The sequence below is a fragment of the Psammomys obesus genome, unplaced genomic scaffold, assembly GCF_907164565.1.
Source record: "Psammomys obesus unplaced genomic scaffold, mPsaObe1.curated_primary_1811, whole genome shotgun sequence".
Taxonomy (NCBI): Eukaryota; Metazoa; Chordata; class Mammalia; order Rodentia; family Muridae; genus Psammomys; species Psammomys obesus.
The window spans coordinates 28226541-28249178 of record NW_026585895.1 but is presented as its reverse complement, the minus strand read 5'-3'; the positions used below and the strand labels follow the sequence as shown (position 1 = coordinate 28249178).

At 36.6% G+C, this 22638-nt stretch overlaps 1 protein-coding gene across 2 annotated transcripts in view; it reads left to right on the top strand.

The window, feature by feature from the left end:
- Galnt13 (polypeptide N-acetylgalactosaminyltransferase 13) overlaps positions 1 to 22638 on the top strand; it is a 614394-nt gene that overhangs the window by 561351 nt on the left and 30405 nt on the right. For both annotated transcript variants that reach the window (XM_055600843.1, XM_055600842.1), the window contains exon 10: positions 10508 to 10606. In XM_055600843.1, coding sequence (XP_055456818.1) covers positions 10508 to 10606 — 99 coding nt within the window. The remainder of the gene's footprint in view (positions 1 to 10507; positions 10607 to 22638) is intronic.

The following is a 22638-nucleotide window of genomic DNA, read 5'->3' as shown; positions in this document are numbered from 1 at the left end:
GGGGGAAGAGAAAGCGAGGATGGTACCAGGAGGAGATGAGGGAAGGCCTAGGCCGGGATGGGATACAAAATGAATAAATGAAATAATAAAGAAAAAAATTAAAAAGTGAAATTTCAAAGCTACAAAAAAAAAAAAAAATTAAAATACCAAAGTTGGATCTTAGTGTTATAAAATGGATTCGACACTCATTGGTCTGTACCATTCACTTCTAAATTACTTAGACTGCTTAAATGTACACAACTAGGTTCATAATTATACATGTACACTTATAATAATCAATTGTTCAAAGTATGAATTATTCCCTTTATGGTATATGCTCGCTGTTGGTAGTTTCCCACTTGCTATTTAACTTGTTTATGATTCAAACTAATCTTTATTGATTATGACAAAAAGAACTTGACCATGATTATACAATTTATTTAGGAAATAATATTTAATAAATGTGTTTAAATTTTAATTACCTTCTTGTAGATAATAATAGTAAAATATATAATACCTAATAAGGTTTATTCAAGTATATTTGGTGGTCATCAACCTGGATAGAAAGAAGACAAAGGAAGAAACTTTGATCAAATCGTAAGGAGCTGAGTTGTTTTTAATGACTAATTTGAAGTGCCTTTCCCAATGCACTATTGGCCAAACTGCTATCCTTCATCAGTTATGCCTAAATTATGTTTATGTTTAAACTAGAACAATTTTTTCACACAAGCCATGGTAATCCATTGGTAATCTCTAATAGAATGTTTAATAGTCTTATTGAAATGCTGGTTGATCTCAATCTATCCTTTGAAGATTGTGGTGCTTTTCTTCTTGATATACTGTATTACTCCAAGTTTCTCAGTAACACATAAGAAATCATTGCCTCCCTTTTAGTCAAGCGGGTGGAGACAATGAAGGAGAGAACCTTTTTGGGAGACTCACTGGTAACAATAGGTCACTCTTCAAAACACTTGAACTTTATTGACTAAACAAAACTAGATGTTTACAGCCTTAATTAAAATGTTAATTTTAAGCTTTTATCATATCAAAAATACAATTGACTTTTAAAAAAATAATATTTAGTGCAGGAAAACTCCTCTTTGATAATGTCTTAATAGCAAGTTATCTATCTTCTGTAATAAATCAAGTATGTATACTTGATAAAAATATTCTATAAAAATTTCACAGTGATTGTTTTGGTATCTTTACAATGCATATTGAATAGTCAGCATAGTGTAATAGGAAAAATTCCATGACTTCAAGAGAATCAGAGCAAGGCTCATATCCAACTCTCATAACTCTTATAGTATCATTTGAGTGCAGGAAGCAGGGCTTTGGCAAATACGTAATGTAAGCTAGACTGTCTGCTACAGTGGGTTCCCATTGATTTTGCTGTTTTTAAATAACAATACTTCTCTCAATCTGGGCTCTGTTTTTGTTTTCTAGTTGAGGAAGAAACCATTACACAGGAATTTGTGAGACTGGCTTAACAGCCACTTAGCAAGTTAAATTTTGAAGTCAGGGTTCTAATAATGAAGTCCAGCACTGTAACTGACACTTTTGCCCTGAATCATAAAACCACACTAGATTCGCTAAAATACTTTTATTACTTAAAGTCTGAGTTCTGTTTCATATGCTAAGAATAAAAAGTTAAATTTAAAACAACCTGATAAAACAGGATCAGATGAATGGGGAGGAGGTCCCCCTTATCAGTGGACTTGGCAAGGGGCAGGGTGGAGATGAGGGAGGGAGGGAGGGACTGGGAGGGAATGAGGGATCTGGACACGGCTGGGATACAGAGTTAATAAAACGTAACTGATAAGAAAAAAATAAAATACAAAAAAATAATAAAACAAACAAACAAAGTCTCCTACTCTAAAGCCATTCTACTAAAATTGAAAAGTGGATGCAGGGGTGTCAAAAGGCAATCAAACAGGAGGAATCAAAAGTACCCCACATAGCTACACAGTTTGCTGTGCTCGTATTCAAACACAATGTAAGTTTAAAGCATCTTTGAGATACTTTCACTTTTTGGCCTTCCTGGTATATTAATGTACTAGAGTTTCCACTTTAAAACCAGGCTCTAAAGAAATCCACCACATCATCTGTATCCATGGAAACAGAAAGGCAAATTCATCGACCTCTCCTCAATTCAATTTTGTTAACTATGTATTCACAGTTTAAGACAGGCATCTTGATAATGAGTTAGTGCTAAACTGCTAATGGACAACAGCATGATATAAGGTTTTGTTATTTTTTTTCTGCCTGTCATGTACTTCATTCTATATGAATGGATTTTCTAGAAGAATTCCAAGGTTGTGTCAGATGTAGACGCTACTTGTTATCAAATTATTTTTTAATCTAATCATGGACTATGAACTTGTCCTTTAATTTCTAATGAACTTTTAATTATTTAAGATTTTGCATAGTTCTCTAATTTCAGCTTTGTAAAAGGTCTATATATTTAATACTGTTCTAAGTTGATAAAAGAAAACATTTCTTCATCAGTTTTTCTTTATTGCTTTTTTTCATTGTGTTTGATGATGTAGAGTCTCATGGCGATCAGCGTCTCTATCATATATCAACACCAAAATAAACATCAATAAGGTTATTCATATCAGACATCATTATCTTACTGTCTGATGTTTACATCCTACTCAGATAATTGAAATATTACTTTCTCATCCCACAAATTATCTGCAATTGTCAATCAGAAGTTAAAAGCTGTGCAATTGCTTTGAACTCAATCCTTTAAGTAACTTAATGAAGCATGTGCCTTTTAGACTCAGCAAGCAGATCGTAATGGAATAAGGAGGTTGAGCCCTTTGCAGCATTAAATTCTCTCTTAAGTCGCCCTTTAGCTTATGTAGATTTAACTTGACAGGTTCAGATATTCTAAATATAAAGACTAATTCAAATACAAGATTGAAATAAATAACCTTCTAAAATAGAATGCTGGCCCAAGTTTTTGAGCTTTGACAGGGTAGCATTCTGTATATACGGTGAGCTATTTGCGACAAAGGCAAAAGGATGGAAAGAAGGATTTTTTTGGAGCCAAATGACTTAACCTTCGGTACTTAAAATTTCCATTTGCATGATGCCTGGACATGTTTTGACATTGGTCTGTGCACTTTGTATCATGCTGTTGACCTCAGCACTCTCTTTTTCTTTTAGATCCTTTAACCACATCAGCTAGTTAATGCCCTCATGTGCATGGTATTATATTTCTTAAATATTTTAAAAAGCAAACATAAATAGATAAAAATAGACATCCGAAAAGTTGCTAGGCTTGGGGGATTATGGATAAAATCGGTTACTAACAAGTGTGGAACCTAAAATGCGTGAAAGCTTACTATCCTTGGTAATCAGATTTATTTATAGAATCAGAATGTTCTTGACCTTTTAATAGGATAGCCCAGTAAAAATAAGTCTCATTCTAGGTCAGGCACCTGAATGGGTACATTCTCTATTCATGCTTTAATTCCGAAATCTTGGTCACTCAGCAGCGAATTTCCTGTCCAGAATAAATGAGTGTGCACATTGGTTGGTGAAATATGTCATATTTTTATAATGTAGAGAATTCACTTTGATTTTATTACTTTTATAGATATTGATACAAACAACTGCAAGAAACTATATGCAGTTAGGCACCTTAGTAAAGTATGTTTTGACTTGTTAAATATATGAACTCCGCTCATCCTTATGATAAACTCAAATTTATAGTTATATATTATAATTAATATATCTACAAAAGAAACTATTTTATGAAAGATAAACATTACAATCTACACCCAGTATAAGTATTTGATAAGTTAGATGATACATGATTTAAAGATAAATGCATTGTTGTGATTAATATTTTCCAAAGTTCTCATTCAAGTGTAATAAATTATGTTATTCTTTATTTTTACAGTGAGGGTTTTTTTTTAATGCAATGATAATCTGGTGAGAAGGGGACAATCTCTCTATTTTTAGATTGGAGTAACAATGTTCTTGGCAATCCATCTGAGGGAATAAAGCTAATTACTGCTAAGAAAGCTTCTGGTGAGCAGAAAAACAAAACAAAACAAAACAAAACAAAACAAAAAAACCAAACAACAACAAAAAAAAACAACTGTGTAATGGCTTGCTGACTTCCAGCATTAACAGTAAAGTAGAAAAACAATATTATTGTGTCTACCCTTTAGAATTATTTTCAAGCAATAAAAGATTATGTGTAAAAAAAAAGAAACCTCAAAGCAGACAACCAATTAAAGTTAGAAGTGCCTTGGTCTTATGCCATGCATTCAAAGATATATCGAAGTCAAAGAATGTCTAGCCTTCAAAACTCCATGGTGTTCTTTACTTTGTTGTTGGGTATAGAACACAAATATAAAACTTTCATTGTTATTATTGGGGTTTTTTGTTTTAATTAATTTCTTTTTTGCTCACTTTATATCCTGGAAGAAGCCGCATGCTCCCTCCCCTTCCAGTCTTACCCTCCCCCATTCCTCTGAAAAGGGGTGCTCCCTTTCTCATCCACCCCTACTCAGTCTTGATGCAACTTAATATAAGGGATTCTTAATGGATAAAGTTCTTTACTGGTTGATTGTAATTTATTGACTGACAGATCAGGACATTGTCCACTGCTTTCCCAATAATGCCCTTTAGGAGCACACACTTGACTGTAATACCAAAATGTTATTAGGTATTAGGTATCTGGTTTTAAAATTATGTACAGCATAGTATGTTTGTGTAGATCAGAGGAAAACTTCCACCATGAAGGTCCTAGTGATAGAGGTTAGGTCTTCATGTTTGAAGGCAAATGCCTTACCTGCTGAGCCATACTGGACCTGCGTCTAGTCCACATAACTGGTTTCCTAATTCTGTTTCTGATGATTTATGACAAATATAATTATATAATTAGGATTAGGATTTTTCACTGCCTCTAATATACAATAACTCTTCCCTTGCTTGTTTCTTCCAGGCCTCCTTTATAATACTCACTTTATCTGAATGTCAGGACTGGTCATTCCGAGCATCACTGTAATAACTATATTAATTACTTGTGTAAACTTAGCACTTGTTCAATGCTTGTCATTCATTGGCATAATGGAAGATAAATCTTGATTTTCAACTTTATGGGTTGAAAAGTTTTAAAAGTTCCCAAGAGATATATGCAGTTCATCCCTGGGTTTGTCTGTACATTTTATATCTACAGATGACAAGGTAGAAAAGAACAATTTCCCTTGTGGAGTGCACCATGCTAGGGGATAGAAGATGGAGGCTTAGCTTCAGCTTGGGTAAGGGTGCACAGTTTGAAGGCTGATGTGACCGTGTGTACATTTATCTAAGCTCAACCACCCATCCATGCTATTTCTCTTCTCCCAGCTTTAGTACCCAGGCAGTCTGAGATACTTAACTGTGTTTCAGATGCCGTAACAACCTTGTGCTCCACTCTGAAGGACAAGTGATACACTATGTGCACACAGATTAAGAAGCCACAAGCATGGTTGTAGCTTCAAAAATAGGGCAGGCTTCTAATAAAAATAGATCAACTCTGGAATTCCTTTTATCTGACATCATCATAGTAAAACACAAAGAACACCAGGACACGGACTAAAAATGAAAAATGGGAAGAAAAATTAATAGTAAAAGAAAAGAAAGCGTGACTTTGACAACAAAATGAGATATTGGGGTAGAGTGAGACTCCACGGTAGAAGCTGCCACATTCATGGTGTGGCATGACATTGCCATCTTTGCAGAAGGAACAGGAGGCAGAAAAGAGAGGTCAAATTGAAATTAGGACAGGTTAATTCCCAAGTCCAGCACTTCTGATGAGGAATTGTTTCCAGCTAATTTAAAATTAGTAGCGGAACCTGGGAAGGGCCTTTGCACGTAGGTCGAGTCCTCACTTTGTCATCTGGAGGGTCTCAGCATCCTGTTACCTGTGGATTCTTAAAACTCGCTAGCCCCACTTGAAAAAAAAATGGAAGAGGTAAACAAAACAGAGATTAAAAAACCAGTGGAGACCTTTAAATAAACTGGAAAATCTTTTTATGAGGTAGGAAATGGCCCCTGATCCACCTCTCCTGAAGACCAGCAAGGCCAGCTAACCAGACCCCAGAAGGGCCTGCTGAAGTAGAAGCATCAGCCAAGGACCATGAATGGACTGGACCTACAAAGACTTAGCAGATGGACAGCTTAGGCTTCCTGTGGGTACTCTAGTAAGGGAAATGGAGACTGCATAGGACAAGAACTAACTTAACAGCTTTAACTAAGTAATTAATCTATCTATCTATCTATCTATCTATCTATCTATCTATCTATCTATCTATTTATTTTTATCACTTTTCCCCTGGCATGACTGCCTTACCAGGCCACAGGTGAAAAGGACATGGTTAGTCCTGATGCAACTTGATGAGCTGGGGTGGATGGGAAAGGAAGCTGCCATTTTTTGAATAACAAGCCTAGAGGGAAAGTGAGATGGAGAGAGACTGAGACTGGAAGGGGAAGAGGGATGGGGCTACAACCAGGATGTAAAGTGAATAAAAAGTGAATAATTTTTTTAAAGTTGAATAAAATAAAATTCATACAAAGAAAGAAAAAATAATTTTAAAACTTATACAAAGAGTGAACGCTAAATGTGTAATCAGGAGTACATATATCATTATAGGTAACACAAATATGCTGAAATTTTAGGATACAACCTAATCATTAAAAAGAAACTAAACTATAAAATAACAATAATATTCAAATTTAGCAAAGCCCTAAGATACATCAGAAATTAAAGAACAAGTAGTGTCAGAAATAATTGCTTAAGAATTGATGACATACAATCTTCGTTTTAACAGAATAACCCATTTTAATTTTAAGAGTAGGAAAGGAGGCACAATAGCAGACAGGTGACAATTGCAGCTACTGAATACTAGGTTAATAAAAACTGATTAGCACAGTGGCTATGGAGCAGTGAGCAGAGAGCTGGCTTCATGTTATTTAGTCTTGGACTAATGCTGTGCTCTCTGTATATGAATGAATAGTAATACCTTACTGTATGTGGATTAGAGACAAGACAGGAAGTTAGAAAGCAAATATGGAGCCTACTGCCACAATCTCAAGGAGAGGCTTGATTGCTCAGAAGAGGGTAACAGTGGAGATCAGGAAAGTACATATTCGTACCTCCACCCCCACCACATGGAGGCAGAAGGAATTGCAGGTAGCTTGGATTTGACCCCAGGAAATAAAATATTCCAAAGTCCATAAAAATTCCAGTTGTCTATACAAATGAAAAAATTATCCTTATTGCCTGAGAATAATATTCTATGTTCATATGTGTTGAAGGGAGCCTTAGGTGAAAGCAAGTTGGTGAATCCAAAGTCTTTGACTGGCAACATATGGCTTTGAGGTTAAACTAAATAATGTTCTATTTACTTCCAGCATAAAGGGTCACTTTGAAAAGTTCAGTGACAATTTGTTTTGTTCACTCTCAACTTTAAAAGAATGTATTTTTCTAGACACCAAGTTGTCTTTACTTCTTTAAAGTCTAATAGACCTTTTGCTCCCAAACACCTTGATATTTCTTATTATGGAAAATATAGTGTATATTTTTCCTTTTCTCAATAACATTTCAATTTATAGGAATGTCTCCTTGAGTTACACCCAATAATGTTATTTAAAGTAAATATAATTCATTTATTTCCCCTTCCTCTTTCTCCCTCTAACCCCACCCATCTCTTCCTCAGGCCCTCTCAGACTGATGGTCTAGATTTCTTTAGTTATAATTATTCCACACTTATGCATAAATATATGATATAACATAGTAAGTCCGTTTAGTGTGGCTTAGGTGTGTATAACTTTAGGGCTGATCATTTTGTATTGAGTAAGTAACTAGGGGACTCATCCCTAGGAGAAGGTAATTCTCCCTTTCCCATGAGACAGCTTAAATCTTCTAACGTATTATGAATATATTTTATTGCTTTCTTTCATTGTTAAATGTAAGCTCCACAATGAAAGAAATTTTGTTTACTTTGTTAAGTTTTGTGTTATTCTACCACAAGCAGTGCTTGATAGAAGATGTGACTTTCTTAAGGCTTCTTGATTTAATCATTGAATTCATAAGGGATGACAGAAAACAGAAATTAATTTTATGTATCATAGATACATAGATCAATAATAAACTGTTTCTAAGGATAATATATTTTGGTCATTCTTTTTAACATTATAAAAATCATGTTGTTGTAATGAGTTCACAAATAAAAACATCATATTCCTAATTGAAAGCAGACATTCAAACACTTGCCCAGTCTCAAACTTGGGGGCTTTTTCTAATTCTATACCTAATTTATCAGAGTCAAATGTCACGTACCTATTTAATTCCTCTTTCAAATAGCACTATCAGGTTAGGCACAGCGGAAGATATGCTTTGAGATTTTTATCATCACAGCTACAAAACCTTACAAATGACTTTACATATAACACTGTAACTTCTCCCTAGTATTTATTCAAATGCCATGACCCTTGTGGAGACCTGCCTCTTATACAAAGCTAATGAGAGATATGATGTTATAACTCAACTGTAAAGTGTATGATTTATTACACTATGTGAATTGCACAGATAACTATTTGCTACACATTCTATAAATTATCCCTTCATTACTATTGTACATGGGCTAGTCTTAGAAAATATTTGCCTATAGGTTCATCTCTCAAACAACTTAAACCAGTTTGAGAATAGAATGCAACCCTACAACTCCATTTAGTGTACTTCTGGAATCCTAGGTGCTCTCAATGCAGTAAGCACTGTGTGTCTGCCCTGTCCATTCGGTTGCTGCTCAGATTTCTTGATAAAACTGTTAGTGGACTTGGAAGGGGGCAGGGAGGAGACCATGGAGGGAGTGTGGGGTTGGGGAGGGAATGAGGGAGCAGGATACAGCTGGGACACAGAGTTAACAAAATGTAACTAATAAAAAAAATAAAATTTAAAAAAAAACTGTCTATAATCCTGAACTAAATACCAACCCATAGAAATAGGGTTTGAGAATTTCTAGCCACTTCCATCTCTATCCTGGTGTGATCACAACTGTATACATTTTCTCAGTGAAGCCTCACTTCAAATCTAAGAATTTTTTTCATTCCCAGGAAACACTGTTTAACCATAAGGATCACAAAATAAGAAAATTGAACCATATACACCTCATCTGACTTCTATAAAATTATATCAACATCTCTAATTTTATTGATTTTCAAAAGTAAAATTTGTATCCAATGCATAATAACCACGTAGAAATTTATTATGTATTTCAAAGTGTACAATAAAATATGCATGTCTTTACATGGAAGAAAAGACAGAATTTTCAGATGTAAATATGTACTTAGGTATTAAATAAAGAAAATTATTTGAAAAACATCATTTAATACAGGTATTTTCCCTTGCTTTTTTAAATTTATTTTTATTTTATTAATTACAGTTTATTCATTTTGTATCCCCCCTGTACCTTCGTCCCACCTCCCCTCCCAATTCCACCCTCCCTCTTCCCCTCCTGTCCCCCCCCAAGTCCACTGATAGGGGAGGTCCTCCTCCCTTTCCCTCTGATCTTAGTGTATCAGGTTTCATCATGAGTGGCTGCATTGTCTTCCTCTGTGGCCTGATAATGCTGCTACCCCTTCAGGGGGAGCTGATCAAAGAGCAGGCCAATCAGTTCATGTCAGAGACAGTCCCTGACCCCTATTATTATGGAACCCAGTTGGACACTGAATTGCCATGGGTTACCTGTGTGCATGGGTTCCAAGCCATCTCCTGCTTTTTTTTTTTTAATAACAACTTACAGTTAATTAAAAATTTTATCAAGTTTAATTCTAATGAGTGGCTTTTAAAATTACATTAAGCTCAAATGTGCATTAACGTTGCGTTAATTATGGGACTGATGCAATATTTGGTTACAAACTAGTAACCTATTTCTGCACTTGGAAACCATCTTGCTATTGAGAAATTAGCAATTTGAAATGTCATTTATCTAGCAACAGTGGTTTTGGGGTCAAAACGTTCTCTTAAATTTAGCAATATGATCTTTAAAAAATTTACAAATATGTCTTAGTCACAGAAACAAATCATGCAATTAAATTTTATTATAGAACAAGATAGAACATATGATATAGAAATATAAAAATATAAATTCAAGCACAATTTCATTTTCTTACATATGACTCTATAGGAGTTTAAGAATTGATTATTTGGAATGAACCTGAAAAATATCCTAATATTTGAAAGTCTCTGAAAACATGTGTACAGACCTTCCCTCATTGCTTGATTAGGTGCTAATCTCAAAACAAGCACAGTTTCAAATCAAGCCAGAAAGAGTTTAGAAATAGGTTTAAAAACTAATCATAAATAGAAAACGATAAGGGAATACTGAAAACGTGTTTTGGGGGGAAATTTCTTACAAACTTGGATTATTTAGTTAACAATCTGTAATTGTTGAGTATCAGGATGAGTTTATGGCTTAAGTGTTTAAGTTTGTTTGACTCTTCCGTGTATGTGTGTTTTCTTTAGATAAGAAATGTTGAGACCAATCAATGCTTAGACAACATGGGCCGCAAAGAAAATGAAAAAGTGGGTATATTCAACTGCCACGGCATGGGAGGTAACCAGGTACCCAGCCTTTTATTGTCAACTCCTTACTTGGGGGTGGGAGAGGAGGGATAATGTCAAAGCAATGTAAACCAGTGTAAGGCCTGGTTTTCATGCCAAGAATGAATGGATCGGCATTCCATTATGCTTATCTCGTAGTTCCAATTATCATAAAACAGCATTGCAAGATTAAATGAAAAAGGCAAGACGTAAAATCAGCTTACATTTAGCGAGGACAGTTAGTATAACATCTCATTTTGTTATGATGCATAAATGTCTGTGTTCTGCTTTCCTATTAACTAAATAAGAAAAATAAAAATGTTTCGAGAACCACAATGTTTTCCCAGTGGTTTTGATACTTTATTTGCTTTGTTAATATATATGTGTATAAGAGTTTCCAACAGTTTTTGAATTTCAATAAATATTGAAGCATATGAGTCAGCATAAGCAGAAAAAACATCTAGGATGAATTTCCTGAGTGGCAGTTCAATTAATCACCAGAAATCTACCAGAGCACCATGAGGAATCTTATGTTCTCCTCCAGCTCTGAAAAGTTTCACCAGGAGGGACACCAAGAGTCCGTTTGACTGTGAGTCACTGAACTATATTGGTCCTGCTGCATGGCCGCTTTAGGAAGCAGCATTTTGAATTCCTGGAAACTGCAATGACAAAGATTAATTTAAGACAGCAGCTAGTCAGTGAGCAAGCTGTCTTCAGAAGTTGATGGGGAAAACAGCAAGAAGTTCCTTGTCAGTAGAAACATCTGTGGGCAGAGTGAATTCAGGTTGCAACACTATTCCATCCAGCATGTGTCAACATCCTGTACAGCGATACATGTTGACGTTGGTGCTATAAATTAAGGAGTGAATGTGCCCAGGTGAATTTGAGATCATGCTTCACAGAGAGCTTGCAGGATACAGCTAAAAGTGTGAAAGGGAATTTTCTCCCTTAGTAACAAAGCAAAAACATTAAAATCCTAGTTAGTGTGTTCAGAGTTTCAGTTCCAGAAGAAAATATTCAAAATCAAATTTTAAATTATTTCATTTGGATAAAAAGGAATTACTGAAGATGATACAAAAACAATTTAAGAAACATAAAATCTCTACATTATAAACTTAATGACAAACTATAAATCAAACCTATGAAGGTCTATTTACATAAGCACTATGCAAGGTGCATAGATATACAGATGTTATTACTTCAAAGCCTTTTAATCTACAAAGCAATCAATACAACCAAGTTTTTGATGTTCGATTACTTACAAAATAAATTCATTTAATTATTACTTTTTCTTTCTTTTTTTTTTTCTTTTTTAGTAATTTATTTATTTATTTTCTTATTGGGTGGTTAAATGGATCACTAGATACTGGCAACAAAGTTAAATGAACCCAGATGGTTACTGTCCATTTTTTCCTAACAATGCCTTTTTTAAATTTATTTTTTTCAATTTTTTTTTAATTACACTTTATTCATTTTGTATCCCCCATAAGCCCCTCCTTCCTCCCCTCCCGATCCCACCCTCCCTCCCCTTTCTGCATGCATGCCATTCCCCAAGTCCACTGATAGGGGAGGTTCTCCTCTCCTTTCTGATCTTAGTCTATCAGTTCTCATCAAAATTGGCTGCATTGTCCTCTACCGTGGCCTGGTAAGGCTGCTCCCCCCTGAGGGGGAGGTGATCAAAGAGCAGGCCAATCAGATTATGTCAGAGGCAGTCCCTCTTCCCATTACTATGTAACCCACTTGGACACTGAACTGCTACATCTGTGCAGGGGTTCTAGGTTATCTCCACGAATAGTCCTTGGTTGGAGTATGAGTCTCTGGGAAGTTCCTTGTGTTCAAATTATCTTGTTCTGTTGCTCTGCTTGTGGAGTTCCCGTCCCCTCCAGCTCTTACTATTTCCCACTTCTTACATAAAATTCCATTCACTCTGCCCATCAGTTGCCCATCAGGCTCAGCATCTGCTTTGACAGTCTATACTGCAGAGGCTTTCAGAGGCCCTCTGTGGCAGGTTTCAAGGTTGTTTCCTGTTTTCTTCTGGCTTTCAGAGGCCCTCTGTAGCAGGTTCCGAGGTTGTTTCCTATTTTCTTTTTCTTCTGATGTCCATCCTCTTTGCCTTTCAGGATGGGGATTGAACATTTTAGTTAGGGTCCTCTCTTTTGCTTAGTTTGTTTAGATGTACAGATTTTAGTGGGTTTATTCTATGTTGTATGTTTATATGAGTGAGTATATACGGTGTGTGTCTTTTTGCTTCTGGGACAACTCACTCAGGATGATCCTTTCCAGGTCCCACCATTTACCTGCAAATTTCATGATTTCCTCATTTTTCATTGCTGAGTAATACTCCATTGTATAGATGTACCACAGTTTCTGCATCCATTCTTCAGTTGAGGGGCATCTGGATTGTTTCCAGCTTCTGGCTATTACAAATAAAGCTGCTACAAACATGGTTGAGCAAATGTCTTTTTTGTGTACTTGCGCCTTTTTTGGGTATATGCCTAGGAGTGGTATGGCTGGATCTGGAGGAAGCGCTATTCCTAGTTGTCTGAGAAAGCGCCAGATTGATTTCCAGAGTGGTTGTACAAGTTTACATTCCCACCAGCAGTGGAGAAGGGTTCCCCTTTCTCCACAACCTCTCCAGCATGTGTTGTCCCTTGAGTTTTTCATCTTGGCCATCCTGATGGGTGTAAGGTGAAATCTCGGGGTTGTTTTGATTTGCATTTCCCTAATGGCTAATGAGGTTGAGCATTTCTTTAAGTGCTTCTCTGCCATTCGATATTCCTCTACAAAGAGTTCTCTGTTTAGCTCTGTTCCCAATTTTTAAGTGGATTACTTGGTTTGCTGCTCCTCAGCTTGTTTAGTTCTTTATATATACTGGATATGAGTCCTCTGTCAGATAAAGGGTTGGTGATGATTCTTTCCCAATCTGTAGGCGGTCGCTTTGTTTTGATGACGGTGTCCTTTGCTTTACAGAAGCTTTTCAGTTTCATGAGGTCCCATTTATTGATTGTTGCTCTTAGAGCCTGTGCTGTTGGTGTTCTGTTCAGGAAGTTTTCTCCTGTACCAATGAGTTCTAGGGTATTCCCCACTTTTTTTTCTAGCCGATTTAATGTGTTGGTTCATAATATAACTGAGGTAGTATGGTGTACACAAAGTCCTCAGTTTATTCAAGCCTGCTAGAATTATCTTGATCATTGTTCCTAAAAATGTTTTCAAATATCTCTCTTTAATTGTCAAAAATTAAAACCAATTTGTATTGAATAACCAATTGGGATCAATCTTTAAAACATGTATTTACAAGTGTTACTATAGGGACTTGGCAGGCTGTATTTACTATTTAAGTATGTATTTACATATATATATGAATATGTATATGTATATATAAATGTGTCTATGCATATATATTTGTGTATATAGAAACATATGTATGTAATCCACACCCATAAATGTATGTACTAGCATTTGGAAAAGAAATGGGTCATAATTTGAAAGAGAGCAAAGAGATAGATGAGAAGTCTTGGAGGGAGAAAAAATAAAAACAGAATTATATTATAAATTCAAAAAGTAATTTAAGAACTAGAAAATCAAAGGCTTATTGTGAAAGCCAGAAAGTTTTCCTGCATCCTTTAGTATTGCCAATTTAACAGCAACTTCTGAAAAACTAAATAGTTAAAAAAGTTAAACCATATATAAAACTCTATTATAATGATTTTTTTTTGCCTTACTAAAACACAATATTTCTAAGATACTTAATACAGATGAGTTTAAATTTTTTATTTACTTTAAAAAAGAGCACAATTTAGGGTTTTATTCTGAGTAACCTTTTCTATTTATGTTTGATTCATTCATGTTGTTACGGAAACAACATCTATTTTATAATAATAATAATTATTTATTACATTTATTATAATTATATAAATTATATCATCATAATAAAATAATTATAATATAATTTTAACAACAATTACAGTTATAATTGTTATTATTATTTCACAATTTATTCACGTTGTATCCCGGTTATATAGCCCTTTCCCTCATCTCCTCCAGGTCCCACCACTCCCTCTCTCTTCCTCCCCTCTCCCTCTCCCCTAGTCCACTGATAGAGGAAGACCTTCTCCCCTACTATCTGAATCTAGCCTATCAGGTGCCATCAGGACTGCTTGTATCCTCTTCTGTGGACTGGCTAGGTTGCCCCACCAGGGAGAAGTGATCAAGGAGCAAGGCAACTGAGTTCATGTCACACTGTCTCTTCTCCCCTTACTAGATTCACATGGAGATTGGGTTGTCTACTGGCTATATCTGGGTAGGGGGTCTAGGTCCTTTCTGTGCAAGGTCTTTAGTTAATGCATCAGTCTCTGCAGTGAGCCCTGGACCTTGCTCTTTTGGATTTGTTGATCTCCTTGGGATACTCTTGTCTCCTCAGGGTCGTTCTATAGTCCCCTTCTTCTGTAAGACTCCCTGCTCTCTGTTTGGCTGTGAGTCTCTGCATCTGCTTCAATCCCCTGTCCGTTGAGGTCTTTTAGAGGACATGTGTGGTACCATCCCATCCTGTTTCCTCTCTTCTGCCGCTTCCAGTGTCTGTTCTGTTTTCCCTTCTGAATGAGAATTAAGCATCTTCCCTAGGGACCTCCTTGTTTAGAATTTTAGGTCTGTAGATTTTAGTATGGTTATCCTATATTACACAACTACTATCCACTTATAAGTGAGTATGTATCTTCTGTGTCTTTCTCTGTCTGGCTTATCTCACTCAGGATGATTTTTTCTAGTTCCATCCATTTGCCTGGAAATTTCACCATTTCCTTGTTTTTTTTTTTAATTTTTTTTATTTTTATTAATTACAGTTTATTCTCTTTGCATCACCCCATACCTCCCTCCTTCCTCCCCTCCCAATCCCACCCTCCCTCTGTCTTTCTGACCTGTGCCCCTCCCCCAGTCCACTGATAAGGGAGGTCCTCCTTCCCTTCCCTCTGATCCTAGTCTATCAGGTCTCATCAGGACTGGCTGCATTGTCTTCCTCTGTGGCCTGGTAAGGCTGCTCTCCCCTTAGGGGGAGGTGATTAAAGAGCAGGCCAATCAGTTCCTGTCAGAGACAGTCCCTGTCCCCATTACTATGGAACCCACTTGGACACTGAACTGCCATGGGCTATATCTGAGCAGGGGTTCTAGATTATCTCTATGAATTGTTCTTGGTTGGAGTATCAGTCTCAGAAAAGACCCCTGGGCCCAGATTTCTTGGTTCTGTTGCTCTCCTTGTGGAGCTCCTGTCCTCTCTAGGTCTTACTATCTCCCACTTCTTTCGTAAGATTCCCTACGCTCTGCCCACAGTTTGGTTATGAGTCTCCGCATCTGCTTTGATACACTGCTGATTAGAGTCTTTCAGAGGCACTGTCTCTGAAAGTAGACTCCTGTCTACTTTCAGAGAAACAAGAGAGTGGTAGACTCCTGTCTTGTTTCCTGTTTTGTTTTGTTTTTTTCCCTTTTCCAATGTTCATCCCGTTTGCCTTTCTGAATGAGTTTTAATCATCTTATCCAGGGTCCTCCTTCTTGCTTAGCTTCATTACGTGTACAGATTGTAGTATGTTTATCCTATATTTTCTATTATATGTCTAGGATCCACTTATAAGTGAGTATATACCACATGTGTCTAGCAAGTATTTTTATTTATTTATTTTTTTAATTTTATTTTTTTCTTATCAGTTACATTTTATTAACTCTGTATCCCAGCCGTGTCCCGATCCCTCATTCCCTCCCAGTCCCTCCCTCCCTCATCTCCACCGTGCCCCTTGCCAAGTCCACTGATAGGGGGAACCTCCTCGCCATTCATCCGATCCTGTTTTATCAGGTATCTTCAGGACTGGCTGCAAAGCTCTCCTCTGTGGCCTAACAGGACTGCTCCTCCCTTGGGGGGTGGGGAGGCCAAAGAGCCAGTCATTGAGTTCCTGTTAGAAATAGTCCTTGTTCCCCTCACTATGGGAGACCAATTGGTTACTGAGCTACCACAGGCTACATCTGAGCAGAGGTTCTAGGTTACATTCATACATGGTCCTTGGTTGCATGTCAGTCTCAGAAAAGACCCTGTGCCCAGATATGTTTGGTCCTTGTGGAGCTCCTATCCTTTCCTCATCAGACTAACTCCCCTTCTTTCTTATGATTCCCTGTACTCTGCCAAAGGTTTGGTCATGGGATGCACATTAAACATTGACAGGAGTCTACTGAGCGCATTTGAAAAACTCTAACTAGCAGTGTTTTCAAAGCAAAGACTCATGACCAAACCTTTGGCAAATATTTTTAAATTAAATTTATTTATTCACTTTACATCTCCATCACTGCCTCCCTCCCTCCTTTCTCTCAGTCCCACCCTCTTCCCTTTTTCTTGCTCCTCTTCTCAGAAAAGGAGAGCCCTCCCCCATACCAAACCACTCCAGCACATCAAGTCACATCAGGACTAAGCACATCCTCTGTAGTTAGTGTCTTTATGAATGGCCTTTTCTTAATATTTTCATGTATAGGCTCTAAATAACATGTATTCCAAATAATAATACCTTCATCCTTTCTTATTGGTGCAGAAATACTATTACTTTTAGATTTTCATGTGTGTGTGCTCACATTTCTTCGTTGTAAAAACAAGCTTGTAGAATTATTGGAAATACTCATATTTTAGAAGATTCAATTGACTTTTCTTTCTCCCTAGAGCCACTAATGATGATAATATTCTCATGACATAACTACCTCCAAAAGATTCCATTTTCTAATACTATCCCACTGAGGATTATATTAAAACATATAAATTAAGGAGATAAGAACACAGGTATTAATACTGCAGTAAATATTAACTTATCTTAATCATTTCCCATGAAATACACAGCCATCAATCTGGTTAATAGTATATGATGTTATATAATATTGTGAAATATACAATGTGAAACAAACATTTTACATTGGACTGGAATGTGAGCACACACACATGAAAGTCTAAAAGTAATAGTATTTCTGTGCTAATAAGAAAGGATGAAGGTATTATTATTTGGAATACATGTTATTTAAAGCCTATACATGAAAATATTAAGAAAAGGCCATTCATAAAGACACTAACTACAGAGGATGTGCTTAGTCCTGATGTGACTTGATGTGCTGGAGTGGTTTGGTATGGGGGAGGGCTCTCCTTTTCTGAGAAGAGGAGCAAGAAAAAGGGAAGAGGGTGGGACTGAGAGAAAGGAGGGAGGGAGGCAGTGATGGAGATGTAAAGTGAATAAATAAATTTAATTTAAAAATACTTGCCAAAGGTTTGGTCATGAGTCTTTGCTTTGAAAACACTGCTAGTTAGAGTTTTTCAAATGCGCTCAGTAGACTCCTGTCAATGTTTAATGTGCATCCCATGACCAAACCTTTGGCAGAGTACAGGGAATCATAAGAAAGAAGGGGAGTTAGTCTGATGAGGAAAGGATAGGAGCTCCACAAGGACCAAACATATCTGGGCACAGGGTCTTTTCTGAGACTGACATGCAACCAAGGACCATGTATGAATGTAACCTAGAACCTCTGCTCAGATGTAGCCTGTGGTAGCTCAGTAACCAATTGGTCTCCCATAGTGAGGGGAACAAGGACTATTTCTAACAGGAACTCAATGACTGGCTCTTTGGCCTCCCCACCCCCCAAGGGAGGAGCAGTCCTGTTAGGCCACAGAGGAGAGCTTTGCAGCCAGTCCTGAAGATACCTGATAAAACAGGATCGGATGAATGGCGAGGAGGTTCCCCCTATCAGTGGACTTGGCAAGGGGACTGGACTGGATTTTCTGGAGTTATAGCTGTCTTATAAAATTTATTTATTATTTATTACAATTTTATTCACTTTGTATCCCTGCTGTGACCTCCTCCCAAATCTCCTCCCAATCCCACCCTCTCTCCCTCTTCTCCCCCTATGTCCCTCCCCTAGTCCACTGATAGGGGACATCCTCTTCCCTTTCCATCTGACAGTAGACTATCAAGTCTCATCAGGACTGGCTGCACTGTCTTCCTCTGTGACCTGGCAAGGCTGTTCCCCAATTAGGGGCAGGTGATCAAAAAGCCAGCCACTGAGTTCATGCCAATCTTCAAAGCAAAAATTGATTTCTTCTCTAATAAAGATCACAAGGATAAACAATAATGGCATCAATGAAGCCTTAGATAGGTGTTTACTCAGTAAATCTATTATTATCTTTTAGAAGTGTTTACTCTCAATTTTTCATAATTTTTCTTAGTAACTTTATGTTCTTAAGGAAACTATAACATCGTGTCCATCCTGGGAGCCCACCAGTTCATGAAGATTGACTAATGTATACCTCCACCAAAAAGAACAAACAGTCCCATATGAACTGTGCTTGTAATTATCTCACTCTTTGTCCAACAATCTCTATTTTTTTATGTTTCTCTGTCATCTAACATTGCTCCTGAACTTCCAAACTTAGAGATCAAGCCCTAGAAATGGTTCCTACTACTCTTTTTCTAATTATTTTTTCTTTTCTCCCATTAATAATTCTACTTCCCAGTCATGTTCTTCTTAGTCTCACTTTCAAAGTACTGCAATAGTTTTCAAAGTGGCTCCTGTCTTCCTTCAGGTAATGAAATGATGACTTCTTGCAAAACTATCACTGCAAACTGTAAAAACATACAGAACAAGTAAGAAAAGAGTTTCAAACTTGCTCCAGGCATTAATTATCTAACAGTCAAAGCTCAATACAGCATGGCTTCTTCTTTCTTTCTTCTGCAAAGGTATCTATTACACAGATTCACACAAACTTCACAGGACCAAATATTTGTAAGGACTAGACTTCTTTTTTTAAAGTAGCAGTGTTAGTTGTTAGTTGTTTTAAGATAACCTTGTTTCTTTATATATCCAATTGAGAATATTTTTTCAGCTTTACTATCTTGTATATTCTAATCCTTTTAATTAAATATATTTTTAAAATTCTATCTTCTGTTCAGAGTTTTATATTTTACTGTTTTATTTTTAGCATATATAGAATCTACCTTTATTTGATATCAGAGTATCAACAATTTTTCCTGGTTTTTATTTAGCAATATACAATTTTCTAAACAACTTTCATCCGTTTGTTGTTCAGTTGTGGATGTCTATATTATTTTCAGGTATAATATGTATCATCTTAAAACTTACCTTTTAAAAGATTCACACATGAAAATAACCTCATTGAAAGTCTGAGCAATTAGACTAATTGAAACAGAAGTTTCAAACTTACTCCATATCCTATTTGTATATAGGAGAAGGCTTTAAACTTCATGCAAACATAAAGAAAATTCATCCCTACTATATGATGAGCTTCTTGCTCTGAAAAGACTTAGATAAGAGTCTGTGGTTACGAGAAACAATCCCCTCAACGAGGTATACCTTATTCTCTAGTAAGGCCAAAACTACTTTGCTGACTTAGATTGTCCTGAGTGATGTATACACACATGATATATGCTCACTTATAAGTATATATTAGACATATAGTATAGGATAAAGATACTAAAATCTGTACACCTAAAGAAGCTAATCAAGAAGGACCCTAGGTAAGATGATCAATCCACATTCAGAAAGGCAAATGCGATGGATATCAGAAGAAGGAGAAAACAGGACAGAAGCCTACCACAGAGGGCCTCTGAAAGACTCTATCCAGCAGGGTATCAAAGCAGATGCTGAGACCCATAGCCAAATATTGAGCAGAATACAGGGAATCTTATGAAAGAAGGAGATAGAAAGACCTGGGGAAGACAGGAGCTCCACAAGGAGAGCAACAGAACCAAAAATATCTGGGCCCAAGGGTCTTTTCTGAGGCTGGTACTCTAAACAAGAATCATGCATGGAGATAACCTAGAACTCCTGCACAGATGTAACCCATGGCAACTCAGTCTCCAAGTGGGTTTCCTAGTAAGGGGAACAGGGGTTGTCTCTGACATGAACTCAGTGGCTGGTTCTTTGATCACCTCCCCCTGAAGGCATAACAGCCTTGCCAGGCCATAGAGGAAGACAATGCAGCCAGTCCTGATGAAACCTTATAGGCTAAGGTCAGATGGAAGGGGAGGAGGACTGTTCCTATCAATGGACTGGGGAAGGGGCACACAAAAAAAATAAGGAGGGAGGAGGGATTGTTAGGGGAAAAGGGCTACAGCTGGGATTACAAAGTGAATAAATTGTAATTTAAAAAACAACATACAATGATTCTGTTAAACTGACATGATATTAAATAATAAACAATAATTAAAAAAAAATCTTAAGGAGACATTACCCAGGAATAATTCTGTTGGTCAAAGCAAAGTGATAGCAATGCTTTTTTTCTGTTCGCAAGAGAAGATTTTTGTAACCATAGAAACAGATCTTGCTGTGTTATGGTCATCACACACCTTTCTATTCTTTATATTGGTTATGTTAAAATACCAGCTTTTAAAAGTTTAATTATGCTTGATGTTTACATCCTGAAAACTTCATGTACACAATTAGATAGGTACCCTAGTTTATGGATGTCTGAAGCTAGAAAAGGCAAAGGAAGATTCTCCTTCTACAGTCTCTGGAAAACTGTGGTTTCTACTAAGGCCTCAGTTTCCACCTGGATGAACTTAAGGATGTGAAGTCTCTTTTTTGAAATGTGAAAGTATATATTAATATGATTTTAACCAGCCAAGTTCCTAGTTCTTTACTGATATAGGAAACTAAGATAGGAAAGAAGGAGGAGGAGGAGGAGGAGGAGGAGGAGGAGAAGAAGAAGACGACAAGCAGAAAACCATTGTGGGGATTATGGTCAGAAACATCACATTACTTTACAAAGAGAGATCTAGACATTATCTATCACTTCAAAATGTCATCTTAGTGTATTACTTCTTAATAATGATAGTCATTTTCAGTGATAAATATTTATGTTTAGTTTTAGTTAGCATACTAGACAGTTTTCACATATTTATACAATTTTACTTCCTGTTCTTCTTACTCCCACCAGTCAATATCCCCAAATATAAACACATGTGTGTATATAATCTATACAAAGTTAGAAAAAAATATGACATGGAAAATTTGTCATTTTTTTGTGCAGTCTCTTAAACAAGTTACTTCTTTGAGTCTATTATTCCATTCTTTTATTCATGTCAGTATTGTAAAAATCAGCTTTTAAAAAGTTCAATTATGTCTGATATTTAAATACTAAAATTTCAGTTATGAATTTTGATAAGTACAGCAGGTATGAAAGGGGAGAGTGGGATCAAGAGAGAGAGAGAAGAGCTAGACAGACGAGCACACAGACTGTGAAAAGGCTCCTGGGAAATGACATGATTTCAGAGTATGTTCAGGCATGCCACACAACAAAAGAAACATTCTCTTAATGTACACCACCATGGTAGAACCAAGCTTTAAAGAGACACGCTCATGTAATTTCTATAAGCCACCAACTAAAGTAAGATTCTAGCCTCCTGGTAAAAACATATGTACCCTAGTATTGATTTGAATAACAAATTACTAGGTGTTTTGAAAATCTTACTTTATAAACCAAAATACTGTACTGTTATAGTGAAGAAAACTTACTTATAGATAGCCTCAGCCTTCAATAAGTATATTCTAGCATTCACATTCTCTTATCGAGACATGTGTGCTTCTTTTTTATTTCTTTCAAAAGGAGTAAAAGATAGTTTACTCTGGAGTCAAATTTGAGTGACCATGACTCATGATTTGATCTCTGCAAACATTTCCAACATGAAGACAGTTTTATAAAGTCATTTGTTGTTCGAAGATTTTATTTTTTTAATATTTTTTTTATTTTTTTATATTAGTTACAGTTTATTAACTCTGTATCCCAGCTGTATCCCGTTCCCTCATTACCTCCCAATCCCACACTCCCTCCCTCATCTTCTCCCTACCCCTTTCCAAGTCCTCTGATAGAGGAGGACCTCCTCCCCTTTCATTTGACCCTTGCTTATCAGGTATCTTCAAGCCTGGCTGCAAAGTCTTCCTCTGTGGCCTAGCAAGGCTGCTCCTCTCTCAGGGGACGGGGTGTGTGTGTGTGTGTGTGTGTGTGTGTGTGTGTGTGTGTGTGTGTG